Source organism: Perissodus microlepis, chromosome 5 (genome assembly GCF_051167445.1).
Source record: "Perissodus microlepis isolate ML-2025 ecotype Zambia chromosome 5, ASM5116744v1, whole genome shotgun sequence".
NCBI classification, from domain to species: Eukaryota; Metazoa; Chordata; class Actinopteri; order Cichliformes; family Cichlidae; genus Perissodus; species Perissodus microlepis.
In genome coordinates this window covers 15,136,558-15,164,062 of record NC_140465.1, presented here as the reverse complement: position 1 = coordinate 15,164,062, position 27,505 = coordinate 15,136,558, and the positions used below count along the sequence as shown (strand labels likewise).

At 41.1% G+C, this 27,505-nt stretch overlaps 2 protein-coding genes across 5 annotated transcripts; one reads left to right on the top strand and one right to left on the bottom strand.

The window, feature by feature from the left end:
• Positions 1-1,623: 1,623 nt before the first annotated feature.
• Positions 1,624-27,144, top strand: LOC146386899 (lumican). 4 transcript variants are annotated; one of them, XM_084928106.1, is made up of 8 exons: positions 1,624-1,861; positions 1,940-1,982; positions 14,464-14,582; positions 20,722-20,982; positions 23,870-24,201; positions 24,355-24,679; positions 24,965-25,282; positions 26,326-27,144. In XM_084928106.1, exons 5-8 carry the CDS (start codon positions 23,890-23,892, stop codon positions 26,475-26,477), a joined length of 1,107 nt encoding a protein of 368 aa, XP_084784232.1. In that variant the 5' UTR covers positions 1,624-1,861; positions 1,940-1,982; positions 14,464-14,582; positions 20,722-20,982; positions 23,870-23,889; the 3' UTR covers positions 26,478-27,144. The 4 variants fall into 4 exon arrangements, with proteins under 4 accessions (XP_084784232.1, XP_084784230.1, XP_084784228.1 ...); XM_084928104.1 differs by lacking the exon at positions 20,722-20,982 and having other exon boundaries at positions 1,625-1,861; XM_084928102.1 differs by lacking the exons at positions 1,940-1,982; positions 20,722-20,982 and having other exon boundaries at positions 1,625-1,861.
• Positions 10,063-14,468, bottom strand: fmoda (fibromodulin a). The gene is made up of 6 exons (XM_084928110.1): positions 13,776-14,468; positions 12,845-13,234; positions 12,094-12,216; positions 11,854-11,994; positions 11,503-11,770; positions 10,063-11,206 (listed from the first exon to the last, which is right to left on the bottom strand). Exons 2-6 carry the CDS (start codon positions 13,205-13,207, stop codon positions 11,055-11,057), a joined length of 1,047 nt encoding a protein of 348 aa, XP_084784236.1. The 5' UTR covers positions 13,208-13,234; positions 13,776-14,468; the 3' UTR covers positions 10,063-11,054.
• Positions 27,145-27,505: the final 361 nt, after the last annotated feature.

The following is a 27,505-nucleotide window of genomic DNA, read 5'->3' as shown; positions in this document are numbered from 1 at the left end:
AGGTGATGTGCATCTCTGTAATGAGAAGGGGTGTGGTCTAATGACATCAACACCCTATATCAGGTGTGCATAATTATTAGGCAACTTCCTTTCCTTTGGCAAAATGGGTCAAAAGAAGGACTTGACAGGCTCAGAAAAGTCAAAAATAGTGAGATATCTTGCAGAGGGATGCAGCAGTCTCAAAATTGCAAAGCTTCTGAAGCGTGATCATCGAACAATCAAGCGTTTCATTCAAAATAGTCAACAGGGTCGCAAGAAGCGTGTGGAAAAACCAAGGCGCAAAATAACTGCACATGAACTGAGAAAAGTCAAGCGTGCAGCTGCCAAGATGCCACTTGCCACCAGTTTGGCCATATTTCAGAGCTGCAACATCACTGGAGTGCCCAAAAGCACAAGGTGTGCAATACTCAGAGACATGGCCAAGGTAAGAAAGGCTGAAAGACGACCACCACTGAACAAGACACACAAGCTGAAACGTCAAGACTGGGCCAAGAAATATCTCAAGACTGATTTTTCTAAGGTTTTATGGACTGATGAAATGAGAGTGAGTCTTGATGGGCCAGATGGATGGGCCCGTGGCTGGATTGGTAAAGGGCAGAGAGCTCCAGTCCGACTCAGACGCCAGCAAGGTGGAGGTGGAGTACTAGTTTGGGCTGGTATCATCAAAGATGAGCTTGTGGGGCCTTTTCGGGTTGAGGATGGAGTCAAGCTCAACTCCCAGTCCTACTACCAGTTTCTGGAAGACACCTTCTTCAAGCAGTGGTACAGGAAGAAGTCTGCATCCTTCAAGAAAAACATGATTTTCATGCAGGACAATGCTCCATCACACGCGTCCAAGTACTCCACAGCGTGGCTGGCAAGAAAGGGTATAAAAGAAGAAAAACTAATGACATGGCCTCCTTGTTCACCTGATCTGAACCCCATTGAGAACCTGTGGTCCATCATCAAATGTGAGATTTACAAGGAGGGAAAACAGTACACCTCTCTGAACAGTGTCTGGGAGGCTGTGGTTGCTGCTGCACGCAATGTTGATGGTGAACAGATCAAAACACAGACAGAATCCATGGATGGCAGGCTTTTGAGTGTCCTTGCAAAGAAAGGTGGCTATATTGGTCGCTGATTTGTTTTTGTTTTGTTTTTGAATGTCAGAAATGTATATTTGTGAATGTGGAGATGTTATATTGGTTTCACTGGTAAAAATAAATAATTGAAATGGGTATATATTTGTTTTTTGTTGAGTTGCCTAATAATTATGCACAGTAATAGTCACCTGCACACACAGATATCCCCCTAAAATAGCTCAAACTAAAAACAAACTAAAAACTACTTCCAAAAACATTCAGCTTTGATATTAATGAGTTTTTTGGGTTCATTGAGAACATGGTTGTTGTTCAATAATAACATTATTCCTCAAAAATACAACTTGCCTAATAATTCTGCACTCCCTGTAGAACAACTATGAATAACTATGACGTTGATTGTAAGGTTTATATTGTTGGATTGTCATTTATGCTTAGAAATATATACTCATATATGCTTAGAGTTTTATAATCGATTGCATAATGATATAGGCTTGATCCTTAGCAGTCTGTAAAGACTCTGTGCGCCTTCCAGAGTGTTCTGGCATACACACATCTTGGGGTCATGAGAGAGGCCGTACCTTCTCTTACTGATTTATAATGTGGGAGGACAACTACTCTGTATCTAGTTAAGTGTGGCAGGATGAATATTATGTCTTGGTTCAACCCACTTTCAGTCAGGCGCATTAAGGGGCGCTAATATAAATAGTGGCCATCTGAGCATCCCCGAATCGCGTACCTGTTATCTCCTTTCGGTCACTTGACTTCCCCCGGTGTTGCAGGTAGGAGCTGTGTACATGTCGTTGTTGCCTCAGCCTGAATTGGCAGTACTTGTGTTGATTGTGGTGTTCGTGTTACAGAGATGACCCGCGGATTACCTTCCTGAATCCTCCATGGTGGCTGGTATGTGTTTACTCGGTGCAGTGCGTACATTATTTCACTCGGTGGTAAACCAATGTTGTTTATAGGTCGTAGCTGTAGAAGCCTTCTATGAGCCACTCTGTTCATGATTCGTGACGTTGTTTACTTGGTACGTGACTCAGTTTTGTTACGATCTCTGCCTTTTATTGCTCTTTTATAGTAAGCACTCATGCTTTGCAGGAAGTGTGGGCTTTAGTGGGCAACCAGTAGCTTTACAGCAAGGTCGCTACGGCTTTTCTACACTACCCTTGTCATGATCCTGGGCCATGTTGGCCCAGCATTCTTAGTTTCATGTATTTTTGTATTTTGTTCCTTATTTGACTTCCCCTTGTGACCCCCTGTGTGCCCTTCTGTGTATCTGTGAGCCCTCGTTTCCCCTCGTGTTTTATTCCATGTTTTCCCCAGCCCGTTATGTCTGTGCTCTCCCCGTGCTCCCTCTCTCCTCCTGTCTGCGCCTCTGTGTACTTCCTGTTTTACTTTGACAGTCTCCCGTCAGTATGCGTCATGTTGTGTTGCTCCTGTCTCGTTACAATTATCTGTGTCAGCTGTGTTCCCCGTGTGCTCCCACCTCCCTCGTTAAACCTCTGTGTATTTATGTTCGCGTCTCCCTCTGTTCAGTGTCGCATTCTCCCTCATTCATGGCCGTGTGTTTCTCTGTGTGCTAGTGTATTGCTTCCCAGTGTAGTTTCTTATCAGTTTGTTTCGCTGTTTCCCTCCAGCAATAAAGCTGTGTTTTGAGTTCATTCCTGCCTCTGTGAGCTTGCGTTTGGGTCCACTTCCTGCCTGCCACACAGCCGAATCATGACAACCCTACGCTAACAGAAGTGCTGCTGCTTTGCCTTTTACCGTCTATTTCCGTTTGCGAGGGTTCTTTTTCCCTGCTGCTGCCAGCCTCTTAAGAGTGGACGTCGGCGTGGACAGCGGCTAATTACACGTCGATTGACTGAATTGTTAAAATAAAGTAGTCGGGCCGACGGCAATTTGGAGTAATACAGCGACTCCGTCTGCTCCAGATTTAAGGTTTTATTTAGTTCGTATGTCTGTCTCTCTGTTTTGATTTGTAGTTTGGGTTTTTGTTACACCACTGGTAGGAGGCCCTTTTTCTAGCTGCGGATCACCAGTGTGTTCCTGCAGTTGGGCTAACCCCAGCGTTTGCATATTAGTTTTTCTTGGAATATATTATAATTTTCTTTCTTTTATTCAGATGCGAAGGGCCTGACGTGGAGGAGACTGGGGTGCCTTGGTGGTGGGATCCTTTGAGTGTTACACACCTGCATTTTTAGTTTATTAGTACGAGCGTGTGATAGTGTGCTGCACTTGTGTATTGTTGAGTTTTCTTTTCTTTTTGAGTTGTTTTTGTGCGCGGCATCCCCGCCCCTCCACCGGTAAGCCTCGGCTCTGAATTCTTTTTTAGAATATTTGTATATTGATATTTATGCTCGTGTTTTTTATATGCTGTACTGAGTATAACAAACCTAAGTGCCTTCTTGGTGATTAGTGTTACTTCTATCTAGTATTCTCTGGGTGAAACTCCCAGGGTGGCGTTGTCTTTTAAACTGTGAAGAGTATTTATTCCATCCCCACCTCGTGCTGCCACAAACTTGGCGTTGTCGACAGGATATACTCTTTAAAAACAGAGACGTGTCTTCCTTTGTTTTATTATTATGTGGTGTAACATAAACTTCTTTTTTTTGTTTTTGTTTTGTTTTGTTTTGTTGTTGACTGATCCAGCTAAGATAATCACTATATTGCAAGAACTTTATGGCTGCTCAGACTCCTATGTAGCATTGCAGGAAACTTTCTTCTCTAGAAAACAGCAGGAAGGTGAGACACTATAAGAGTTTTCCCTCGCTCTCTTGGGTATTATGGAAAAAGTTAAGTCGAGTGCCCCCAATGGCATGCCCAATGCTGATGTTTTATTAAGAAATCAATTTGTTGAATAGGTCTTAGACAGTACATTGCGGCGGGAGTTAAAGCAACTAGTAAGGAGGCAGCCAACCCTGACATTGCTGGAGATTAGAGGGGAAGCTATTAGGTGGGAATGTGAAGGGTTGCCTAGTGGCGTTAGACACAGAAGCAATTCTGTCCCTTCTGTCTATGGCATTCAGTATGGGGTCCATAGCAGTCCTTTGGGAATAGCCCAGTCCACCCATCTGTCTGAGATGAGCGAAATGAAGGAATTGTTAAAGCGCCAGTAGGAGCAACTTAATCAGCTCACTCAGAGCATTGCTCGATTGCAGGGCCCCCATCGAATGTCTCGCTCAGGACGGAGCAATTCAATTATATGCAGACGTTGTCAGCAACCTGGACATTTTGCTCGAGTGTGATGGGGAACGTGTTCCTCGCTCCCGGCCTCCTTCGCAGGCCCCTCCGCATAATCGCAGGCACTCTCCTTTAAATATGGCTTCAGAAAACTAGCCCCTCCCCCCCCGTATTGCCGAGCCACAGTTCAGGTGGGGTGTCTATTGGCTCAAGGGTTGTTTCTAATGGTCCAGAGGCAGTCTCCAAATTAATTTCATCCTGTCCGCATATAGATGTGGACATGGGCGGTATAAAAGTACCTTGTTTGGTTGATACGGGGTCTATGGTGTCTACCATTACTGAAAGCTTTTTCCGCCAGCATTTTGACTCCTGGGGTCAAGAGCGTCTCCAAGCTTGTCATTGGTTGCAGCTTAAAGCGGTAATGGTTTGTCTATTCCCTACCTTGGCTATATAGAGCTAGGTGTAGAGCTCTGAGGTAAGTTCATTCCACAGTGTGGTGTGTTGATCGTTAAAGATCCTCAACACACCACTGTGTGGTGTGTTGATCGTTAAAGATCCTCCAGGTGCAGGGCCTTCTACGGTTCCGGGTGTATTAGGGATGAATGTGATTCGGAAGTGTTACCATGAGCTTTTTGGGCAACATGGTGAAGCATTCTTTAGTCTGGGCTCTGTCACAGAGGCCCCTAAACCCCTTGTGCATGCGCTGCAAAAGTGCCATGATGTTAGTACGAGAGCCCCACAGGATTTGTCTGGCCATGTGAGAGTGAGAGGTAAGCGAGCATGTTGCATTCCAGGTGGTGTAATGAAAATAGTGGCCGCCACCTGTTCTGAGCAATATTCAGGTGCCACAGTGTTATTTGAACCCAATGATGTTAACTTGCCTTCTGGACTTAAGCGTCCCCTGCATTGGTTCGAGTGGTTAGAGGTACTGTATACATACCAGTTGTTAACGTATGGACCACAGCAGTTTTGCTTCATCCCAGGACCATCATGGGGACCCTGGAGGATGTTCACGTGGTCAGTTTGCCTGCTGGTGTGACAGAAATACCCCTTAATGTAGCCACAATGGCATCTCACACCGCCACTTCTACTGTGCAGGATCAGATGGAAGGAATTGATTTGTCTAAACTGTCAGCAGAGGAACAGGGACAGGTGAGGTCTCTCCTTAAGACATACAGCCCGGTCTTTTCTGCTCATGACACTGACTTGGGTTGCACTAACTTGATCTCCCATGACATTCCGCTCTTATGATATCCCGGTGCGGCAGCGTTATAGGCGCATCCCCCCTTCGGAGTATGAGGTTGTGAAAGAGCATATTAACCAGTTACTAGGGGCTAAGGTGATTAGAGAGAGTAGCAGCCCGTATGCTTCTCCCATTGTGCTTTTTAAGAAAAAGGATGGCAGCCCGCGCATGTGTGTTGACTATCGGCAATTGAACAACAAGACGAGGAAAGATGCATTCCCCCTGCCGCACATTAAGGAATCCGTAGATGCGCTGACTGGTGCCCGTTGGTTTTCCACCATGGATTTACCAGTGGCTACAATCAGGTCCCAGTTACGGAAGACGATAGGCCCAAGACTGCGTTCTGTACTCCCTTTGGCCTATTTGAGTCGAACCGAGTGCCACATAAGTATAAGAGCCCTTTGTTTAGGTGGACCGCTGCGCTCCTAGCACCAGCTGTAGGAAATCTTCACAAGGTCACTTTCGGGCCACACACACAGACAAGGTATTCTTTGTTCACATGTATGCCTGTGTAAAAAGCCATAATGAACTTATGCATATAAATGTACCTTAATAAAGAGCAGTGTTACGAGGGAGCAGACGAGAGCAACTGGGGTCAAGCGAAGGAATGGCGCTGTTACTGTTCTCTCGCTCTCTCGTGCGCGAGATCAAAGAGCTCTGCTTGGTGTCCAAAGCTTTTTACTGTTGTAGTAGGATTGTCTCGTTCCAGTGAGACAGAACCATCATTGGTCATCAAATATAACATTTTCAGAAGATAAATGAAGTGTTTTGTAATGTTCCTGTGAACGGGCCCTGGTTTTGACATTACATCATTTGAAACATAAAGCAGACATACGAGACCAATAAAATACATTATTACTACCAGTCAGATGTTGTTTGTAGGGTTCTGACCCACATGCATGGAAATGGTTTGGCCTCATGTATTATTGTTCAATAATACTAATGGTTTTGCTAATGCTAAGTGCAAAAATAATAAAGCTTACTACTTAATTGTCATACATCTAATTGGGGATATTAGTTATTTTGTTTCACTAACACTTTCGACTTACACAGTCAATGGTTCATTTCCTGCCAGGGACACATATTTGGGGTTGTGTCAGGAGGGACAAATCAAACACGTGGAGCTGCCCACTGTGGCGACCCCTTCTGAAAGTAGTTGTCCCTCTCTCCTTCTTGCTGTGCGCCTTCCTTACATCAAACCAGTTTGAACATGTTGGTGTTCATATTGTGCATGTTGAAAAACATGGAGATGAAAGAGAAAAACAAAACATGCAAGGACCATGAGCGCAAAGCATGAAGATGAAGATTTTGGCCATTCGTTTTCACCAGAATCTTTATTAACACAAGTATCTGCACTTCTGAGTAAACAACTTGTGTATGTTTGTCATCTGAGGTTATTATTATAACTATTGTTTTAAGTTGGCTGTACTTCCAGGTTACCTCGTTTCCTGTCCATTTTCACTCAACTATCAACTAAACACTTAGCTGAGAATGGGTACACCTAAAACCTTATTCTACTTGCCAGATTGTCTCTGTGTCTGCAGTTATTCTGCATTACAACCTTTTTGGTGTTGTTTATTCTTTAAGAACATTAAAAATGTAAAACCTTTTTGTTCGCCCCTCATTTTTGCCTTTTTCCCCTGCTCCCTGTCTGCTCTCATCGTCTTGCTGGCTTGCTGCCTGTGACCCCTGCTTTGTGTATGCTGGATTATGGAGTTTGACAGAGATGCCAGAATAACAGTGGAACTTTGTGTCATATCCAAAGGTCAAATGTAATTATCAAGCCAACAAGTTCTATACATTTTGTTCATTCTTTAGACTTAGACAAGCTTCTTTCCACAGGTTTTATGAGTCAAAGGAGTTAAACAAGTGGAGATGGTTAATGAATTATTTGTGTTTTCCAGGGCAACAGATTTTACTCAGATAATCCAGTCTTTACTATATAGTTTGCTACAAAAGAAAGAGATTATGAACAAATGCGCATTATCTCTATGTATCTTACTTTTGGTTCAGGTAGTCAAGCTGAACATGAGGTGCTAACACTCTTACCTCTTGTTCACTTTGAATGGTGTGACATTGTGCTTTACAAGACCAAATTATGGATCCTTTGCTTGCATGCAGTGAAATGTTCAGCTTTTTAAATAGTAAGGCAGTTGCCAGTCAGTCAAATCATGGTTATTCAAATATTCCAAAGGTGCTGCGAGCCAATTAAATCACTACAGAGAACGATTCTGATGGAGTGAGGTCGCTGCTTGTGCAGCCTGTTATTTGGCATCAAAATGCAGCCGTTAAAAGTTGATCATTATGGTGAGTAATCGCCCTATTTTATAAGGACAAAGTTAGGTTACTGGCTTGGCTAATGCTAATTTCTAATCAGAGATCTGTTAACTTGCTTTGTGAGTGACTGCTTGTTGTCAGTGGCCATGCTAGTACCCCAAATGTCTGTTTTGCAAACTGTCAAATTGTGGAAGAACTGTAAATCCTCCTATAGTGATTTATAGCTACCGTACTCATGCAGTTTTCCTTGTGCATGGGTACAGTAGCAGTAGCAACATCTCTGCTTCAAATTCAACATTTGTTGCATCTCTTCTGCTTCTGCTTCTCTCTCTTCCCATGTTTTCTATGACGTAAAGGCATAAAGTTCCCAACAATTCCTATGAAATGTCCTCGAAATTACTCAGTACTCAGGAAGAAACAGGAAGTGAGTCACATGTTGTCATTACTACTCTCCACCATAACTGTACACAAATCCTTCTTTTATTGAAAGCAGAGCTTGTGAGTTTAAAGCTGTGAGCAAACAGTATTATTGCCCAGTGGCAGTTACTCAGACAGTGTGAGAGCTTTAGTTGTTCTGTGTTCTCATTGTACCTGTTTGCAATGGTCTGTACCTGAGTTCTCTGCTATTTTGGTCACTGACCCTTAGCCACAAGTTAACCACAGAAGTCATTTGATATACATTTTACTGTGATGATGATCCTGTGGTGTTTGTCCACAGACTACAGTGGAAAAACATCCTAAATTTAGACATTATCTGTCCTCTGACCATCCCACATCTGGTGAGCTGATGCGTAGAGGGTTAGGCCCTGATGCAACAGCACGTCATCGTTAACATTATCAGCATTACAAGTCCATCCCAGAAAAATATTCATTTGTAACATAGCAGGCATAATAAATGTAAAAAGAAAACATACACTTAAATTGTAATGGAAGGCTATTAAGATAGAGCTAAAAGGAACTAAAGAGAAACGTGAGAAGAAAGAAGAGAGTCTTAGTTTCCCTCTCGAGTAAAGCCAACCAGCCTGATAAATATCTCTATAGCCATGAGAAAATCGCCTTAGCTGTTTAGAGGAGCAATTAGTCTCAAGAATTCAGGTTAATGAGGTACAATTAAAAAAATATAAATATTTTAAGGAATCCAATGACTCTTCTTTGTGCCAGTATCCCCTTAAGAGCTTTCCTCAGTGTTATATTGGGCAGCTTCAGGGCTTTGACTCCTTGTGGTTTCTCTCTTCCTCAAGGAACTGGTTTCTGTGGGCACCTTGGGTTAAAAGTGTAAATAAGCTATAAATGAAACACCTCTTTATCCTGTCTATTACTATGTAGAAACCTTGCATCAGGCCCTAAAAACCCTCACTGGTGACTGATACTCGCTTCATGCTCATGTCTGTTATTAAACCTTTGAAATAAGTATGAATTTAACATTGAGAGATAAGATCAACATAAACTTTAATTCAAAGACTTCAAAGACACTTTTCAGCCATGTTTGAAATTGCAGGAGGAAATGCGAGAGAGACCTTGAAGTGGCTCGACCCCAGCGTCCCGGATCTAACTTAAGTGCTAGGTAAATTATTTTAATCCCCCAAAGTTCCTGCTCAGGGTAGTAATTTTCAAAGAGCACAAACTTTGCAGGTGGAGCTTGCAGGAATAAAGCTTCTTTGATTGGTTGAGTGCCTATTTACTGTGTTCCTCTCTATTCAATTACTGAGGAAGTTTGTTATAGCAATATGTGACAACTCAGCAGCCTGTTATCTCAAATAAAATGTATCCTGTAAATGAAACACTATTTAAAAACAACACTTAAAGCACCGTGAAACAGTGAAGTGAATATAACTGATCGAGTCTGGGAAACCTTGAGTTTTTATTATTTAAGTTGTTATAAGGAACCATTTGAGGAATAGCTACAAAAACTTTCTCCTCGGATCCCAGATCAAAGTTTATGTCAGCTTGATTGAAAGCATCCTTCTGTTCAGTACCTCAGTATCGTGTGGTAACATGACCAGGGCAACTAGGAACAAACGGAACAGGATCGTTAGAACTGCTGGTAAGATTATTGGTCAACAACAAGATTCACTGGATAAGCTGTATCAGTATGTTGTCCTAAGGAAAGTCTGGTTTATTGTTGCTGACCGTGAACACCCTCTTCATTCTGACTTTGAATTAAATCCCTCAGGATGATGCTTTTACACAATAAAAGAGAGACAGTTCATACTTTTGACTGATCACCTCAGTATTGCATTTCATCACTGGCTGATCAATATAGGACAAAAATGACACAGATCTTTATTAACTTTATTTATTCTGCAATGGGTTCATGAACAAAAACCCTTTGTCAGGATAATAATTAATCCATGCAATGTTTACTTAGATCCTAATTCACAGACCACGAGCCCCACGCATGTCTGATTTACTACAGTACGATATCCATATTTTTTTTTCTCATGGAACAGAGACATTTTCTGTTTCTCTAAGAAAATTTCACTGTGCAAAAAGACGATCTTAAACAGAATCAAGCTGTCACAGCATTTTTCTCTCAGCAAGATAAACTAATGTAACCAAGTGCAATAACATATTCTCATGCAGTAGACACCATAATAATGTTTTAGTATTCTACATATGATCTATATTTGAAATTATATATTTCACAGTATGCAAACCGTTATTCATCACCTTATTATACAAAGCAATAAAACACATGGAGGAAGTCCCAAAAAGTTGATTCTATTCATCTGGACGTAGCATCATCAAACTGTTTATAAGGTTGGGGACGCTACGTCCAGATGAGACTGAAGAAGTCACTTGAATGAGTGACAAAATGTTTCTCCCACTGAAAATGCTACGTCCACATGAACAAAATCAACTTTTTGAGATTTCCCTACATGGATGATTGAGCATGCATTAAGACACGTGGAGGAAGAATCATTACAGCACAGTATGCTGTAAATAGGATGAAGGTCAGAGAACCATTCCTCAATTTTATTCAAGTTCTGTTGTTTTTTTGTGATTAAAGGCTCATTTATGGTGTTTTATCCTTGTAAATCTGAAATTTCAATACACAAGAAAAACCAGGCTTTCATTCTTTCTTTCTTTCTTTCTTTCTTAACTGGAGGAATTTCTAGTAAAGCTCACAGTGATGCTCTCTGCAATCACTACTAACTAACTCACTACCTGCTGTAGATATCAACTTATATCTGCTGTAATCTGTTTAAAAAAAATAGTCCTGCTGTAGGTGCATGTGGTGAACTGAGCCACAGACTGCGTTGTGCACATGCTTAGATCTCAATGTCGAGAACCTGGCGCAGACAATGACTCACGTCGGTGGGGATGTCCACGAGACTGAGCTCATTTCCGTCCAGCCGCACCACTAAGAGTCTGGAGAAATTCGTCACGTCCACGACACTGCAGAAGCTACCCACAGTAAACTCTACAGGCAAGGGAAAGAGTGGAGACAGCGATGAGTTTACTTTCATGCAAAACTGTAAAATGGCAGTATAACTGTATAAATCACCTCAGGAAAAGACATGTCCAACATCTCATTTCTCAAAATCCAGCAAACAAGTTTTTGTTCTCGTTTAATCTAAGTGTGCATGAAGTGGCAGTACATATACGATCATGAAATTTCTTATTGTGAAATCAACAAAACTGGCTTAAAGGTAGAAAACTGCATGGTAATGTAGAACATGACGATTAAAAAAATGATTTCTTCAAAGAAACTCTCACCTTTGATCTGATTGGCTTGCAGGTAAAGATATTGCAGCGTGGTGCTAACTGAAGGAATTCTCTCCAGTTTGTTGAAGCTCAGGTCCAGCTCCACCAGCCCAGACATGTTAAACGTGTTAGCGGGGATGCCTTTATTTGTTAGCAGGTTATGCGACATCCTAAAATACTGTAGCTGAGAGAAGAGGCTCAGAAATCCCTCAGGTATAGAGTCGATGGCATTGTACTCCAGGTAGAGCTGATGCAGGTATGCAGGGAGCGGAGCTGGGACCTGGGACGGTGACACAACATCTCTGAACGAGATTACCTTGGTTGCTTAATAATGCATTTAGAAACAAACAGATAAACAATTACCTTTGTCAACTTGTTGCTACTGAGGTCAAGCAGTGTGAGGGAGTTCAGCCCCTTCAGTGACGAGCCCACCTCTGAGAGAGCATTATCATGAAGGTACAGGATAGTGAGGTTATCCATTCCCTCTAGGTCTGCAGGTGACACCTAGGTAAAAGTGGGAATAGCCGTAAAGCATAGCGTAATGTCTCAACTGATGTTGGACTAAAACAGGAGGGCTGTGAATGTGAATTTTTGAAGATTTACCTTCTCAATCATGTTGTTATCCATTCTCAGGTCTCTCAGGCAGAGGGGAAGGTTTGAAGGAATGCTGGTCAAATTATTGTATTGTAGATATAAACGCTCAAGTCCCCCCAGCTTCACAAATGCCTGCAAAATGATCAAGTTGAGGAGGTATAAAACCCAAAAAGAAAAATCATGCTAAAGTATGTGGTGGCTTTACAATAAAAATGATGAAAGGGGCCTTTTCAGAGCACAGATACATTATTGTCGGTTGTGATATTGAAATGATATTACACTACATCTTTTTATGTGTTTGCAAACGACCAGCTAAGTTTCAACTAGCATTCAAACTGATGGTTACAGTGCAATTTTGCTTGTGCGTGAATGTGTTTTTCAGTGTGTTTCACTGGAGAAAGAGACTTTATGCTGAGGGTTGTAGACCACAAGGTCTGTGGCTCTGATGTAGCATGCTGCTGTCTGGTTTAGTGTGAGCATGTGCTCTGCTGATCACACTGCTTTACCCATACATGTTTCAAATTATAACAAGTTTATTATATGATGACAGAAAACTAACCACAATATTTATTCATGTTTTTTCCCCCCTTTTGGTTTCTTCTTTTCTTTAAAAAAAAACAGATAACACAGGAAATTAACTTGAGGATTAAGAACAGACAGCAATAAAAGAAAACCGACTTGGGCTGTTAGACACCTGTCAGCCATTGTACCGCTATTTATAGTGATGTGTGTCTGGATGTGCCTATGACTACGTGTTTACCTTCTTGCCAATTGATTCAGATGTCAGCTGGTTGAAATGCAACATAAGCCACACCAGATTGGTTGCATTGCTTAGAGCTGAGTCCGGCAAAGATGTGATGGCATTGTGTTGAAGATACAAGTATTTGATATGGGAGGGAATCGGTGGCACGGTGGTAAGGCCTCGCCCATTACAGTACATAGCAACGGGGAAGGAAGAGGGGCAGTCACACTCGTCAGGACACGCCGACACACTGTATGCTCTGTCTGCATACTGGGAGCCATAAAAGTATCCTTGGCTCTGCCAGTAATTTGTCCAGGAGTTCCATCCATGGCAGAGAACGAGGGGAATCAGGGCAGACAAAAGGAAGATCACCAGACGCATGATGAAAGGAAGTCACTCAAATCTTAACTGTAATGTAACACAGGGAGAACAGAGGGACATGCAGTGGTATTAAAAAGGCCAAAAAATAGAAAAAGTTATTCACAAATCACCAAAATGTTTGAGATTTATAATCTTACAGATGTTTTAGAACGTTTTGAAATGCTCAAACATGTGAAATTAGACATTTAAAAGAACAAAAAAAATCTTTCAGAAGTATAACTGCCAACTTTAACTAAATCTGTTATTCTTCTGTCCTACTTAGGTTTAAGGTGCAGTGCAGGCATGGACTTCATTTGGAGATATTGCTGCCTGCAGGCAGTCACATTCTTACTGGTCTTAGTCCACAGGGAAGCTCAGAAAAGCCTTTCCTGGCTTTCTTAAGCCTTCTATGAATGCCAGTTTTGTAATATTCACTCTGTTACCTTAAAAATTGAGGTAAAACATTCAGTGATTATTTTTCCAAAATTATTCTACCCTTACTTCTCATTTAGCCTTGTATAAATCTCAATTTAAAAGAAAACAAAAAGATTTCACACACTTGCATGCACACACAAACACACACACCTACCCGATCAAAGGCACTGGCCCTCTTGTCCCCCGCTCTCTCTCTGAGTGAGTGTGCTCAGGACTGCAGGGTGCTCTGACACACACTGTATGAAAAGTATTCTCTCCCCTCCCTGCTCTCCGTTCCGTCATGCTAGCCCCCTCCACACCCGTCTGTCTGTTCTTGTGCTTTTGATTACTTCCACCCCCTTGTCCAATTGCCCGCACCCCATTGCATTTGGTCGGGAATGGCCCACAGCCCACTCTGAAGCCTTTTTTTCTCCCCCTCCAGTGTGAATGATGTGAGACGCAGTGGCTTTGAGGGATTGTTCCCATCTGCGAGCAGCACATTCAATCCCTCCGTTTCCTGATTTCAAGTGACCCCCTCTCTTTCTTCACAATAAAGGGTAGAAAAATAAAAGTCATACATAAGTGGCAATGATAAAATGATCCAACTTTGGTCCATATGGTGCAAATGCAAATACCTGTGAAAGACTAAAATGAGTAAGAACTTGATATTACATATACTTTAGCTGTAGCACTGCAAAGAAAGTGGAAGTTTTGTTATCGTAGTTTATTGCAGCTACAAACATAAAATCACAGGTGTGCTGTTAGCAGGTGAGACACTCACCAGCCAACTTCAATGTGTAATTTGGAATAATGAAAAGCTGGATAACTGGTTGTGTTTTTTTCTTCTTGCTGCTTTTTTTTAGGAGGTCATCATTACAGCTGGAATAACTCAAAGCAAGCATACCTTTATCAGCACACACCTGCGGGAGGTTTTATTGTGATCTGTGTGGGGAAACGATGCAGAGAAAGAAATACAGCACAGGTCAGTTTTGTTGTAATAGTACACAGTAAAAACCTTGTTACGCCTTGCATGTGCTTGTTTTGTTCTTTCATAGTTGCTTCAATGTGCTGACAAGTGTTTTTCCTGTGTTGTGTTGTAACGTGTAAGGCGTTGGTTTAAACATTATTAAACATAATAAGATAACCTTAAGACAGAACCTAGATGCCCTTCGACCTACATAAGTTTTGTTTAATTTTTTTTTTTTTACATGGGTAGACCCAACTCTTTCTCGTCTACAACAAGCTTACATCTTGTAAAGGGTTAAATGAAACCATGTGTGACAGTCTCTTTATGTTGTCTGTCTGGTTTCAATGTGGGCCTCTTCCTGCTTCTCTATGTTCTCCAACTCAGCGTCCATAAGAACCAGTGTTTCTACTCATTTTCTGCCCTCTCCACATCTTTTCAATCATTGGTTATTCTGAACTTTTATCTCTTCTTTCTATCCCGCTTTTTCTCTCCTCCTTTGATGTAAGCTTGGAAGATCTATAATTTTTCACTAAAATATAATATTTACACATGCTGATGAAATCTCTGAGCTTTAACTATATGCAGGGAAAGATTTTTTGGAAACACATGAAAATATAAACAGTTAGGTCCAAAATTTGTTGGGAGAAAGACAAAATATCTGTAGTTTTGCCTCTGCTCACCACCACACTGGATCGCACAGTCAATGTGTAATTAACATTCAAACTTTCAGTTTTACTTTGAAGGGTTTTTCAGATGATTTGCATGAACTTTTTTCTTGCAGCTTGCTTCAGGTCATTATCCATTTGCACTGTGGAGCTCTGTCCAATCAGTTTTGCAGAATTTGACCGAATCTGAGTTGAGAGTATAGCGTTGTATACTTCAAAATTATTCCGCTGCTTATATTAGCAGTCACATCCGCAATAAAAACTAGTGACCCGGTTCCAGTGGTAGCTATATCGACGTTATAACGCTGCCTCCGCCATGTTTGACACGTGTGGTATGATTTGGGTGATGAGCTATTCTTTCCTTCTTCAGATTTTTCTCCTTCCATCATTCTGATAATGATCTTAATCATAGTCTCATCTGTCCATAGATTTGTTTGCAGAGCTATGCCGACTCATTTAGATGTTTTCTAGCAACATATAATCTGGCCTTCGTGTTCATGAGTGGAACCAGTGATTTGTTGTAACGACAGACGTAAATTGACTAAGCAGGCTGTCATGAGAGCGAGCAACCTCCACAAATGCAACAAGTCAAGGAATAAGCTTTGTTTTGTATCACATCTAACATAGCAACTCTTGAACAATCTGTACATGTTGTCACATTCAGTATGACTCTTTTTAAGAGTCAGACATATTTCCCAAAATGATAATTTTGCAATCCATTTACATAGCTTTTAGAGACTCATCCAGAGACTGTCGGCTGTTCTTCCTGTAGCCATTGCATCCGACATCTGACAGTAAAAAGCTTTATGCATCAAAAAAAGGGAAGAAAAGGGTGACCAGATGTCCACATTGCATTACATCTAAGCCAAAAGTTTCTTCCCTCTTTCTTTTTTGTCTGCAGGCATCCACAGACAGATGTAGCATTGGCAAAATGTTTAAGCAGTCATATTTGTTCCTGTAAAATGTTTTAGTTATTTATTTGATTTTAAATATTTCTCTTAAAACATCTGAGGAGTTGTGTTCAACACCTGTGAAGTGAACCAAGAGACTGATAATTAACAGTCAAACCCTGACATGAGGTTATGAGGTTAATAACTCTTGAAATACTGAAATCTGCTTTTATGAGATTGTTAGGCAGATAAAGTTGTGTGACTTTTGTGTGCATGTGTGAGACAAAGATAACCTTTCTGTCCCACGGTATGACACATTCTCAAGGTTACCAGCAGCTACCCTTGAAAGTGAGGGAAATGACTCAAGGTCTTCAAAGTAAAAGGGTAATCTGGACTTTGAGGAGCCGCAAACATGTCCAACCCCCACCCATGTCCCCCCGTCCCCAAACTGGGTCATGAGCGGCGCTGAGCTAGAACCTAAACCTTCTAGCGCAGACTGTGAATGCCTGCTAATTTCTTCTTGTGCAAAAAACCAAAGAAATACCAAGAAACCAAAACACTGACAAAGAGAGATCAGACAAGCCAAACGCCAGGCAGAAGTAACTGCAAAAATACACACGGACAACACACTAACTTCTTTTATCTCCAGCATGAAGTCAAACAGGAAAAAAGCACTTTGTTTGCAGCACGTTGCTTAAAATGAGCCAAAGTGCTCCGTTACATATGTATGGCAGTCAGATGTTCTCCCCGCTGGCTGAGGTAGAGATTCATGCGGCCCTCATAAATTTGCACTAATTAAAAAAAATCCTGTGTTTAACTGATAAGTAAGACGTGATGTTAGGGTTCCTGAAAAAGAAAGTATGGAAGAAGATAATAAAACAATAGAGACGATAAAGGATTCACTACAGAATTCACTGCTACTTGTGATGCATTTTTTTCTTAAACTGCATAGTTTGCACATCTCTGTGTTTCTCATTTCCTGGACGCTAACCTTAACCTTTACATGCTTCACCTCATCCCTAATGATACACACACTCACACGAGCAGCATTAATAGCTCTTCTCAAGCATCCCTGATCTCCTCACTCCCTGCACTCCACTCCAAATATAGCTGCTTCTAACTTGTCCTCCACACAGTTCCAAATGCTGCATAAAATAATAACTGAAGGAAATTTACACTTAATAAAAATACTCTCAATTTCAAGGTGTTATGGTCTACTTGGACAAAGGGACTCCTTAAGGTAACTTGAACCATGGCACCCTAGGGCACAGGGGCAGCAAAACCATGCAATAGAAAGCAGATGTATACACACACATACACTCATATAGATACATGCGTGCACACACACTTCCACATAAACCATAAATCACAAACGGATGTTTAAATTTACACCATGTCGGGATCTTCAGCCTTTTCTCTAATGGATAAAACGCACAGCTCTTTAAGGAAGTATGTTATAATTACGGGCTTGAGCAAAAATAGAAGAAAGAAAAAAAAAAAGAAGAAGAACAAACAAAAAACATTTAACTTCTTAACATCTTGGCATAATTTGTTATTCAACCAGTGTTAAATCTTTTTGAGTTACACTGAGAACAGAGGCGTTAAATCTGCACTGAACGGTGTCCTGGTGACTCAGCATAGCTGCCTGCATCTTGGACTCCAGCTGCAACATCTGGAGTCCAACACTGTGCTTTGGCCCATAAACCTGCGGGGAAATTGTAACACTAAAAGAAAGAATATGTCTCCAAAAGAAAGTTATATGTCTTATAAGAACAACCAGGAGTTTTTGCCACATCATAATTCATCTGAAGTCTTTGAGTTGGTTATTTTTTTCACATTGCTAATAAATCACATCTTTCAAATGGGCCTATATTTGATTTAGTGGAATTAATGCGGTATGTGTGCTTTTGATATGTGAGGAAAGAGAGCCCTCTAGTGTAAGTGATAGGAAATTTAAGGATGTGTTCAGGAAGCTGTTGAAGACAATCCAAGAGAAAGGTGAGAAAGAGGAAAGCAGAATCAAAACTTCCAGCTCAAACTATGCTCTGGTCAGCTGATAACACTTTCAAAATAAACATGTAAAGCAGACAGTGTTAAACAATTGCACAAACTAGGTTAAAAAACATTATGAGTTTAGAATGAAGAAAGTGAAAACGTTCAAAAAACATCAGTCACAGTGTTGTATTGTACATTCAGTCCCCTTGAGACTTACGCAGACATGGTAACGTACATTTACTCACAAACAGGACGGTAGCTGGCAGGGACAATAGACGATGACTCATTAATGAGGAAATTGAACAAGAAACTCCCAGTGATTCACACTTCTACGATGACATTATACCTTTTGTCAGTGGTTTCATAAATAATCGTGTAATGACCCTACTGTAAACAACAGACAACTGCTGCTCTGACTGTCTCATTGCATCACATCATAAAAAACTGTGATACAGTCTGAATAATAGTGATAGTAACAATAATAATAATCTAGGATTATCATGAATAATGTGTGACATTATTTGTATCTAGTTTAGGAGCACTTCATTAAGCAAGGTGAAATCTCAAAACACTTACTATTTAATCTTATTAAATCCATTGTCAGTACTTAAAAATACTCACATGAATCCTTAAAATATAATGAGTGTAAATGGAAATGTGAGCATTTCTACTATTCTAAAAGAAAGGAGATTTAAAAAACATGCTGAACTTGTGTTTTTTATTTATTTTTTCAGGTTTTTTTGGGGGGGGGGAGAGAACGTTTGCACTGTGATTACACAGTGTTATTGTCACAGTTTGGCAGTGTGGAAGGCAGCAAGTGTACCCCAGTGCAGGACTTAGAAGATAAGACTTCGAACTCAGCTTTACTTTTTACAAAAAAACTCTAGGAGAAAAACACAGGGAGCACGGTGCGAGGAAACACATACCATGTGGAGAAGACACAACAACAAACAGACAAGACTCAGACAATAAATACACACCAGGTAATTAGGAAGATGGGAAACACCAGGGAACACAGCTGGAACTCATTGGGGAAGCAAGGCAGGGGAAGCAAAATTACACACATGGCACAAGAGACGAGAGACTAACAAAATAAAACAGGAAATAAATAAACACAGATTCACAGATTCAAAGACTTGACAAGAAGGCACGAGGGACGCTGGAGAAGCATGAAAACTGAAACAAGAGATAGAATACAAACTCAAACACAAAGACACAGAGGAAATGAAAAAATGAAACAGCAAGGGAGACATAGCTGAACGGAGAGACAAGACTGCTTCGACACAGGAAAACAGAAGGACCAGATAGGGGAATATGGAAAGACAAAGGACAAATGCTGATGTCACTGGGACACCAAGGAACACAGGAGGGAACTAACTAGAACCAACCTGCATGTCAAAAGTAACAAAAATGACAAGAACAGAAATCCGAGGAATATACTAAGTTCATAAAGAGCCGCAAACAAGATTTTTAAACTTTAAAACACAGTGAATAAAATTAAAGCCACCACTCAATAGTAATTAAATATCAACATTAACAGGGACAAATAGTGAAACACTAATGACTAGCTAAATATAAAAACAAATTAAAGGCAATAAAGAATAAAGGTGAATATAGGTAGGTGAACATCGGTAATCCACAAAATGTGATCGAAACATTAACTGCAGAAAACTTAGAACCCAGGGTTTTATAATATCGCATTCAAAATCACCTCCTCGTGCACCATTTTCAGCAGGGTTTCTCCTCTGAGGTGTGTCAAAATGTAATCCTTCATCTTGAGTGGAAGTCGTAAGGAGGCAAAACTGATCGTGCTTGTGCGGCTCTGGTCTTTTCAGAGCAGCTGCGTGGCAAACACTTCCGATCATAGATAGTTTCTGCTGAGTGCAGAGTGAACGTGGACGGTCGTATTCCTACCTAGCGTCATTTCCACTGGTCTTGTCGCTAATTGTAATTTATACTTAATAAAAGCTTACAATGGTGTGACCGGAATGAACACTTAAAATCTGTTACACTTGTCCACACGGTCAAAATAAAGTTTGGATGAGGTGTTTTTGGTTAAAGAACATGTTCTTGTAATTCTCCATGGTTAAAGTGAAATGATCCATCCCCTCTAATACATTTTGAAGCCCACATGAAGGATTGTGATTCTCCGTGGTTTATCCTAGAGGGAGCTCTTTGCATGATGTGATCAGGAGATCATTTTGCCTGCTTCTTCCCCACTGCCTCTTCTCTCGCAGCACAGCAGTAATATTTTGCAGGAAAGGAATGTGGGATCATTTTCTTCTTTTGGTCAGCTGTTTTCAAGAAGCTCTTTCCTTCAAACACACACACACACACATTTATACACACGCGCGCATAGGCACACACAGAATGGTCTCTTTGGCTCCCCAGGTACTTTGTAGCTTAATTGCCTCTAGACAGATCACATACTGTACCCCCACCACCACACACACACACGTGCACACACACACAAACACTCTCTTTCGAGGAACAAGAACATATACAATTTGCATGCTGATCAATTCAAATCCAGTTTCCTCTCATTTCCCCCCTCCTTGTGCTTCTTTAGCGTACCTTCTCAGATCTTTTTGTGCGTCTCTGCAGGCAAACACGTTTCCACCAAATGTACCGCTGTTACTGCGGGCTAATACAAGAGGAATGGAAGAAGTGAGTGAGGGAAGTTTATGAAGGAGGTCTGGTAGCGTTTGAAGCAGAGGAATGTGTCAGACGGGGCATATGCCGCCGGTAGCCTGAAAACATATACACATGCACACATCCCGACACACACTCATTCAAAGATCCCAAGGGTTTCATCACTGAGGATTTAGGACAACCCGTCTCCGTTTGTATCTCCTAAACAAACAGGTAAGTTTGTGGTTAGTTTCTAGTTTACCCCCATTTCCTCTTTCTGCATTGAAGGCAAAACTGGAAATGATGAAAATCAGACTGTGTGTTTGTTTAGTTACAGTAAATCTCTTGGCAATGCTGCACTGTAAGACTCTAAGGGTGGAATGCAAATGCAACATTGCAACCATGCAGATCAAGTCAAACTTCCTGATGTTGCAAACATTTCTTACAAATTGCTATCTTATACGGTAACTTGATGTGTAATTGCGCATGCATGTGTAGGTGTGTCTGCATATGTGTGTGTGTGTGTTTGTCCTCTTGTGCACTTTATGTGAAGGTAGGAAAATTTATTCTTCTGTCTCAGATTCAATCAGTTTGAATTCGAAGAAATGTGCAAGCAAAAGCAACAATCTGCACACGCGGCGACTGAAAACCGTGTCACGTACTTTTTCATTCATTTTATTCTATTTTACTTTATTTCATCCTGCAAGAAAAATATTCACACAGACGATTTCACACAGAAATTTATGTTTAACTTTTGAAGCTTCAGTTGGATAAAAGTAATTCATTTTCACATTGAACAGTTTAGTAATCAGAGATTGAAGTGAAGCACATGCTTCACTCGAGTACAAGTACAGATGCATGCATTAAAAAATACTTTTACTCCAGCAGAAGCACTGATTGAGCTTCTTTACTCAAGTAAAATTGAAAAAGTACTGGCTTTGAAATGTAATCAAAGTACATGAAAATAGTTGAGGTTGACGATATTTCTGCCAGCTATTTTTTGCGAAGGAAACTGAAGCTCCTGCTGTATAAGGATAATAATAAAATGATATTATTAAATAGGAATTTAAACTTTATTTCAACCTAACTTTTAATTCTAATGAATGTGCTTAAACACTAGCTCTGTTTGCTCTTGCCTTCGTTGTAGATGGGTGACTTTGCCTTCATGTGTAAACAGAAAAATGAGTAAAGTCAAGAGTTAAAGTGGGATTCAGTAGGTGTGGGAACCCTAAGCTAAGTTGCAGTGGTGCAACCTGAGAAAACAATCATTTAGAAACAAATCACAATAATTCATGTTGCGATCTCCAGTAGAATTTCTTTGTGTGCAGGCTGTGATTAGCTTAGTGTTGCTGCTACTTTTGTGGATTTACACAACCGAGTTCATTAAGATATCAGCAGATGTTTCACAAACTATTGTGGCTGATTTCCAACCCTAGATGCTACAAAACTGATGTAAAGGTGAAAATTAGTGAGTTAATTTCATCAGTTCAATTTACTGTTTACTACCCTTGTTATACCCTAACACTGACCATGAACACCACGGCTGCTCTGCACCAGTCCAACACAATGCATCACTAACCAGCGTAGCCTGCACTAAACTGCCCAGTGTGTTCATGCAACCTTTAAATAACACAAAATATAGATCAAATTTGCTGATGTTTGTTCAGTTACATTTCAAAATAACTGCCATGTTACTCCATTTATGCTCCTTGATCTTAAGTGAGGCTCATGATACTGAGGTACTGTGATCACAGCATATAAATATCAACACCAGATATGCTGTCTAGATCATTCCGACCCATATTATTCCCCGAATACAGTGCTGTAAAAGATGCATAAATTATGTTGTTGTTGTTTTTTGTTTGTTTTTGGGGTTTTTTTCCCATTTCTTCATATGCAATAAGCACCTGTGAAGGATACCAACAGTAGAGATATTTCTGTTACAAATGAAATGAAAGTAAAAAGGTGTCAGAAAAACAAATACTCCAGTAAAACACAGATGCCTAAATTCTTAAGTACGTGAACAAGTATTGGTATTTCATTCATTCCATGTCCAAGTCTTTTTAAAGAAACACTCAGGAAGTTTACACTCACACACTTCTATTAATTTGGTGAATTTAAGAGAGACAGATAGAACAAGATTAAACATGAACTGTCACACCAGTGGCTCCTTGAGGCTCTTCATAAAAACAGTGCAGTTTAGGAAGTAATGTTCACATCACATCCCGATTTGACCTTGCAATAGTTGGAGAACTTCCCTAAATCTCAAGAGCTACATGTCAGACTTAGTATGTGAAATGTTAAAGTTCATGACTGCAAAATTTAAAAAAGAAAAAAAAAAAAAAAAAAAACACTGAACAAGGTTTCTTTGGAAAGGATTTATGCAACAATGTCATTTTGACAGACAGGACCAACGTGTAGATGTTTAGCCATAAAGTCCACCACTGCATTCAGCAAAAACCAGACACAACATATCAGCACCAACACCTCATGAAGGGTTTATGATGTGGACTTGTTTTGCAACCACAGGGATTGGGTACCTAGCAAACATGAGACCATCTGTCCGACAGCTAAAGCCTGGCCCAAATTGGGTCATTTAACAGGACGATGATCCAAAGCACACCAGCAAATCTACAACAGAACACCCAAAATAGAAAAGAACCAAAGTGTTGCAATGGTGCAGTAAAAGTCCAGACCTCAGCTTGAAATGCTGCGGCAGGACCTCACAAGAGCTCCGCATAAATTAATGCATGCAAATCTTAGTGAACTGAAGCAACACTGTAAACAACACTGTGAGAGACTCATGAGGTCATACAGAAAATGCTACTGATTCATGGAGTGTGCTCAGTTTTTCAGATTACTGCATAGAGTCCTTTGAAAACTTTCTTTTTCACATGATTGTGAAAAAAAAAAGATGCTTTGGAGCTTATATAGTTGAAGCTCCTCCTCCTATAATCTATGATGGAGCTCTTATGCCTGGCAGACCATTCAAAATTAACACTTACAGGTTTGGCTTATGGACATATTGTTCCTTTCTAAGTAGTCGTACAGATCATGACTTGTAAAACTACTTGTCAAATCTATGATGGTGTTCAGGTTTTTCTTAATGTTTCATTTACAGCATCACACATCCCCCCAGCCATGTCCATGGCTCTTTTGTGCTCTGGCCTCCTGTTTCTGTTGAGTGGTTTTCAGTCTGCTTCAGGCACATTTGTAGCTGATATGGACTATGGAGGCGTTCCTCTGTGGATTAACCGCCTGCTAGGTGAGCCCAGTGTGCTGAGTCTGCAGGGGCGAATGGATCCAGCCTGGTTTCGGGCTAATAATCCGCAGCTCTGCCCTGAAGAGTGTGACTGCCCCATCCAGTGGCCCACAGCGCTCTATTGTGACCAGAGAGCTTTAGCACACATCCCTGACAGCCTGCCCGACAGAACTCAATACCTGTTTCTACAGGTAGGACAAACACTGTGTGCATGTGTTATCTTAAAGTGGTCTAGTGGAAACCAACTGAGGTTTCGCCTCAGTTTCCACTACAATATATTCTATATGCTTTTCATCAGTATTAAATGACAAAATTCCTCAGGTAGTGAATTGTATTCTTATCAGGGCAACAACATCTCAACCCTGTCCTCCTCCGTACTGGCCAACGTTACTGGGCTTCGATGGCTCATTCTGGACAACAACCAACTGGAGAGCGACAACCTGACGCAGGACTCTTTGCAGAGCCAGACCCAGCTGTGGTACTTCTTTGCTAACCACAACCACCTGAGTTCAGTGCCCAGTGCTTTACCAGCTGGACTCAAACAGCTGCGACTGGCCTACAACCAAATCAGCAGCATCAACCCAGAAGCTTTCCAGAACTTGCATAGCCTAACACTGCTGCTGCTGCAGGGAAACAGACTGAATACCATCACAGAGGGAGACCTCAGAGGTAGCGTAATGTGTCATTTCCTTTTGTTTGTTCATGCACAATTTACTTTAAACACGTATGGCTGGAAAATAAGAGAGAGCTCAGCCTGATACTGCTGACAAAAAAACAAACAGAAAAACAACTCGGTGATTAAAAGAAATTGTATTGTACCTAAACACTGCCAGGAAAGATAAGAATATTTTTACATGTTCATCTCACTAGGAAATGTTTTGTCCTAAAAACTATTTTATCATCGGTGTTATGTTTTGCATGTTTGTGTGTGTGTGCATCACTTCTGTCATGTAGGTCTGGTCAGTCTGAACCTGTTGGACCTCAGCGGGAATTCATTTTCAATCATTCCCAGGCACTTACCTTCCTCCGTTGAGCAGCTCTATCTGTCAAACAACTCTCTCACTGGACTGGATGAGGACAGTTTTGAGGGATTTCTCAACCTTAAGTATCTACGCCTAAGTCACTGTGGCCTGCAGAACCGTGGGGTCCACTCGCAGGTCTTTAACCACTCCAGCTTGGTGGAGCTGGACCTTTCATATAACAAACTCACTGCTATTCCCACAGTCCCCACCACCCTCCAGTACCTCTACCTGGAGGCCAATAAAATACAAGGTGAGGACTATACGTTCAGCAAAGCATGCACAGACATTGTAGAGGTGTTACTGACTTCACGTCTCCTAATATTTCATACATGTTACCATTCAACAACACAAAGCCCTGCTGTAATAGAGAAGAAATGTGGAAAGCTTTCACAGCCCATCCCATTTAAAAATGGGCGGCTCTCCTTGCTGTATGCAGACATGGGAGGGGCTGGGTTTGGATGGTGAGGCAAGTATGAAGGCAGAAGAGGGACAGAAGGAGAGACAAGGAAAGAAAAGGAGAGAAAGGAGGGTGTCTGTAAGAATAGACGAGGGGATATTAATTGGTTAGACGTGTGGAAAGTGGAGCTAGTGAAAAAAAAGTGAAGGGAGTGGTATGACAACATCTGTGATGGATTCGAAGGTAAGAGTGCCAGATGAGCCAGAAGCACATGCTGTTCCCCTCTTCAGTCTCCGCTTTCCTCTCTCTCCGTCTGCTCCCCATCAGTTTGATTTTTTTGACTTTTCAGCCAAAACCTGACTCACATGACCATTTAGTGGCAGAGAACTGGCACGCAGTTTTGGTTCAGCCGTTCAAGTTTGCTCTCATTTCTGAATGTGTGATGCAGCAGACAGTGGGGCTGTGTACCAGCGAGACAGACAGACAGCAAAATACTTCCACAATAACATACACCTCATCGTCTAGCAAGCAGCCTGACTGCTACTGCAGTCTTTGGCTGCCAAAGCGCACGCTCTGGCCTGAAAGACTTTTTACTACTGAAATGGCTCAGAGAAATATGAAGAGGGTGTTGTGGTTTCCTCTGTCTACATCTTTACTGCAGCACCTGTAAGATGGTAAATGCAGACTCTATGGGAAGAGGACGGATTTCTGCAGATTGCACAGTTCAACTTTGATCTCTGAACGTGACAAACACGTGGCACATGATGTGAAACTAGAGCTCTCCAGACTGGCTTGGTACCTATAATGTCTTGGCAAGACAGCATTAATCACATGGTTGTGACTCTGGTGAATACAGATTGTGAAAATAAAAATACCTTTCTGTCTGTTCACCACAGAGTTCAATGTGACCAGTTTCTGCAGAGAGGTGGGACCTCAGTCTTACTCCAAGATGAAGTTTCTACGATTGGATGGAAACAAAATATCCTACCATCAGCTGCCTCCTGACTGGGTGTTCTGCCTGCGAGTGCTTCAACGCATTTACGTCTGACTCCACTTTTTGAACACTAAACCAACACAGGGGTGCTCTATGTAACTGTCAACCCATCAAACCTCCAACCACGACTCAGCATTTCAATATCCATAATGTGAACTCTAACAGCCCAGCTTTAAAGCTTAAAACCAGAGAAGAGTCTGATTATGTGTTCAAATATGTAGATACGCAGCCTGGTGGTGGTGGTTAGAGGAAAACTGAGCTTCAAAAGATAGCAAAGCTTGAACTTAACACTAAACCAGTGTTATTTATTGGTAATGACAGAGGTTCTGATCAAACCCTTTCTTATACTGCCACTGCAGCCTCGTGGCTTTCTCTCTTTTCCAAGTTCTGCATCATCAGGTTTTAAACATCTGTGTGTTATTAGTGAATAGGAACAGTGACAACCCATCTCATTTTTGAGTTTACTGAACGATGTGCTCTGGTTAAACTGAGCTGTCCTTGGGCAAAGGAAGCATGTATGAATGGCAAAATTCAGTAGCTTTCCCAGGAGCGGATCTAGCTGCACCCTGTTTAACAGCCACACCAGTCTACATGGAAAATGAACATGACCTGAAGCATGCTTTGACTTTGTAAACCTCTTTATTGTTAGATTCTTTAAATCTCAAGTCAACAACTGATTCCCATGATAAATAAAATAAAACAAAAATATACATATACATCACATGCGTTCCTGTCTTTTTTTCAAATATACAAGAAAAAAATTAAAAAAGCAAAAATAAAATTTGTGATTTAATTTTTATGCAGCTACATCATGTCAGCAATCTAATAACTGCAAACTGTCTATTTAAACTTTTCAATCTCCCCACAGTGATGTCAGACCTAATAAAGCCTAATGAGGAAAACACAGAATACAAATGCAGTGAAGACCACAGTCCTTGGGCTGTTTCTCGATACCTCGAAAGTACTTATTGCAATTAGACTGCCACTTGTGCACAACATTTCTGCACTCTGTTGTCATTTCCCTGTTTATTATGCGTCTAATCAGCTGATCAGAGCTGGTGGTGGTGAATAACCTTGACTGG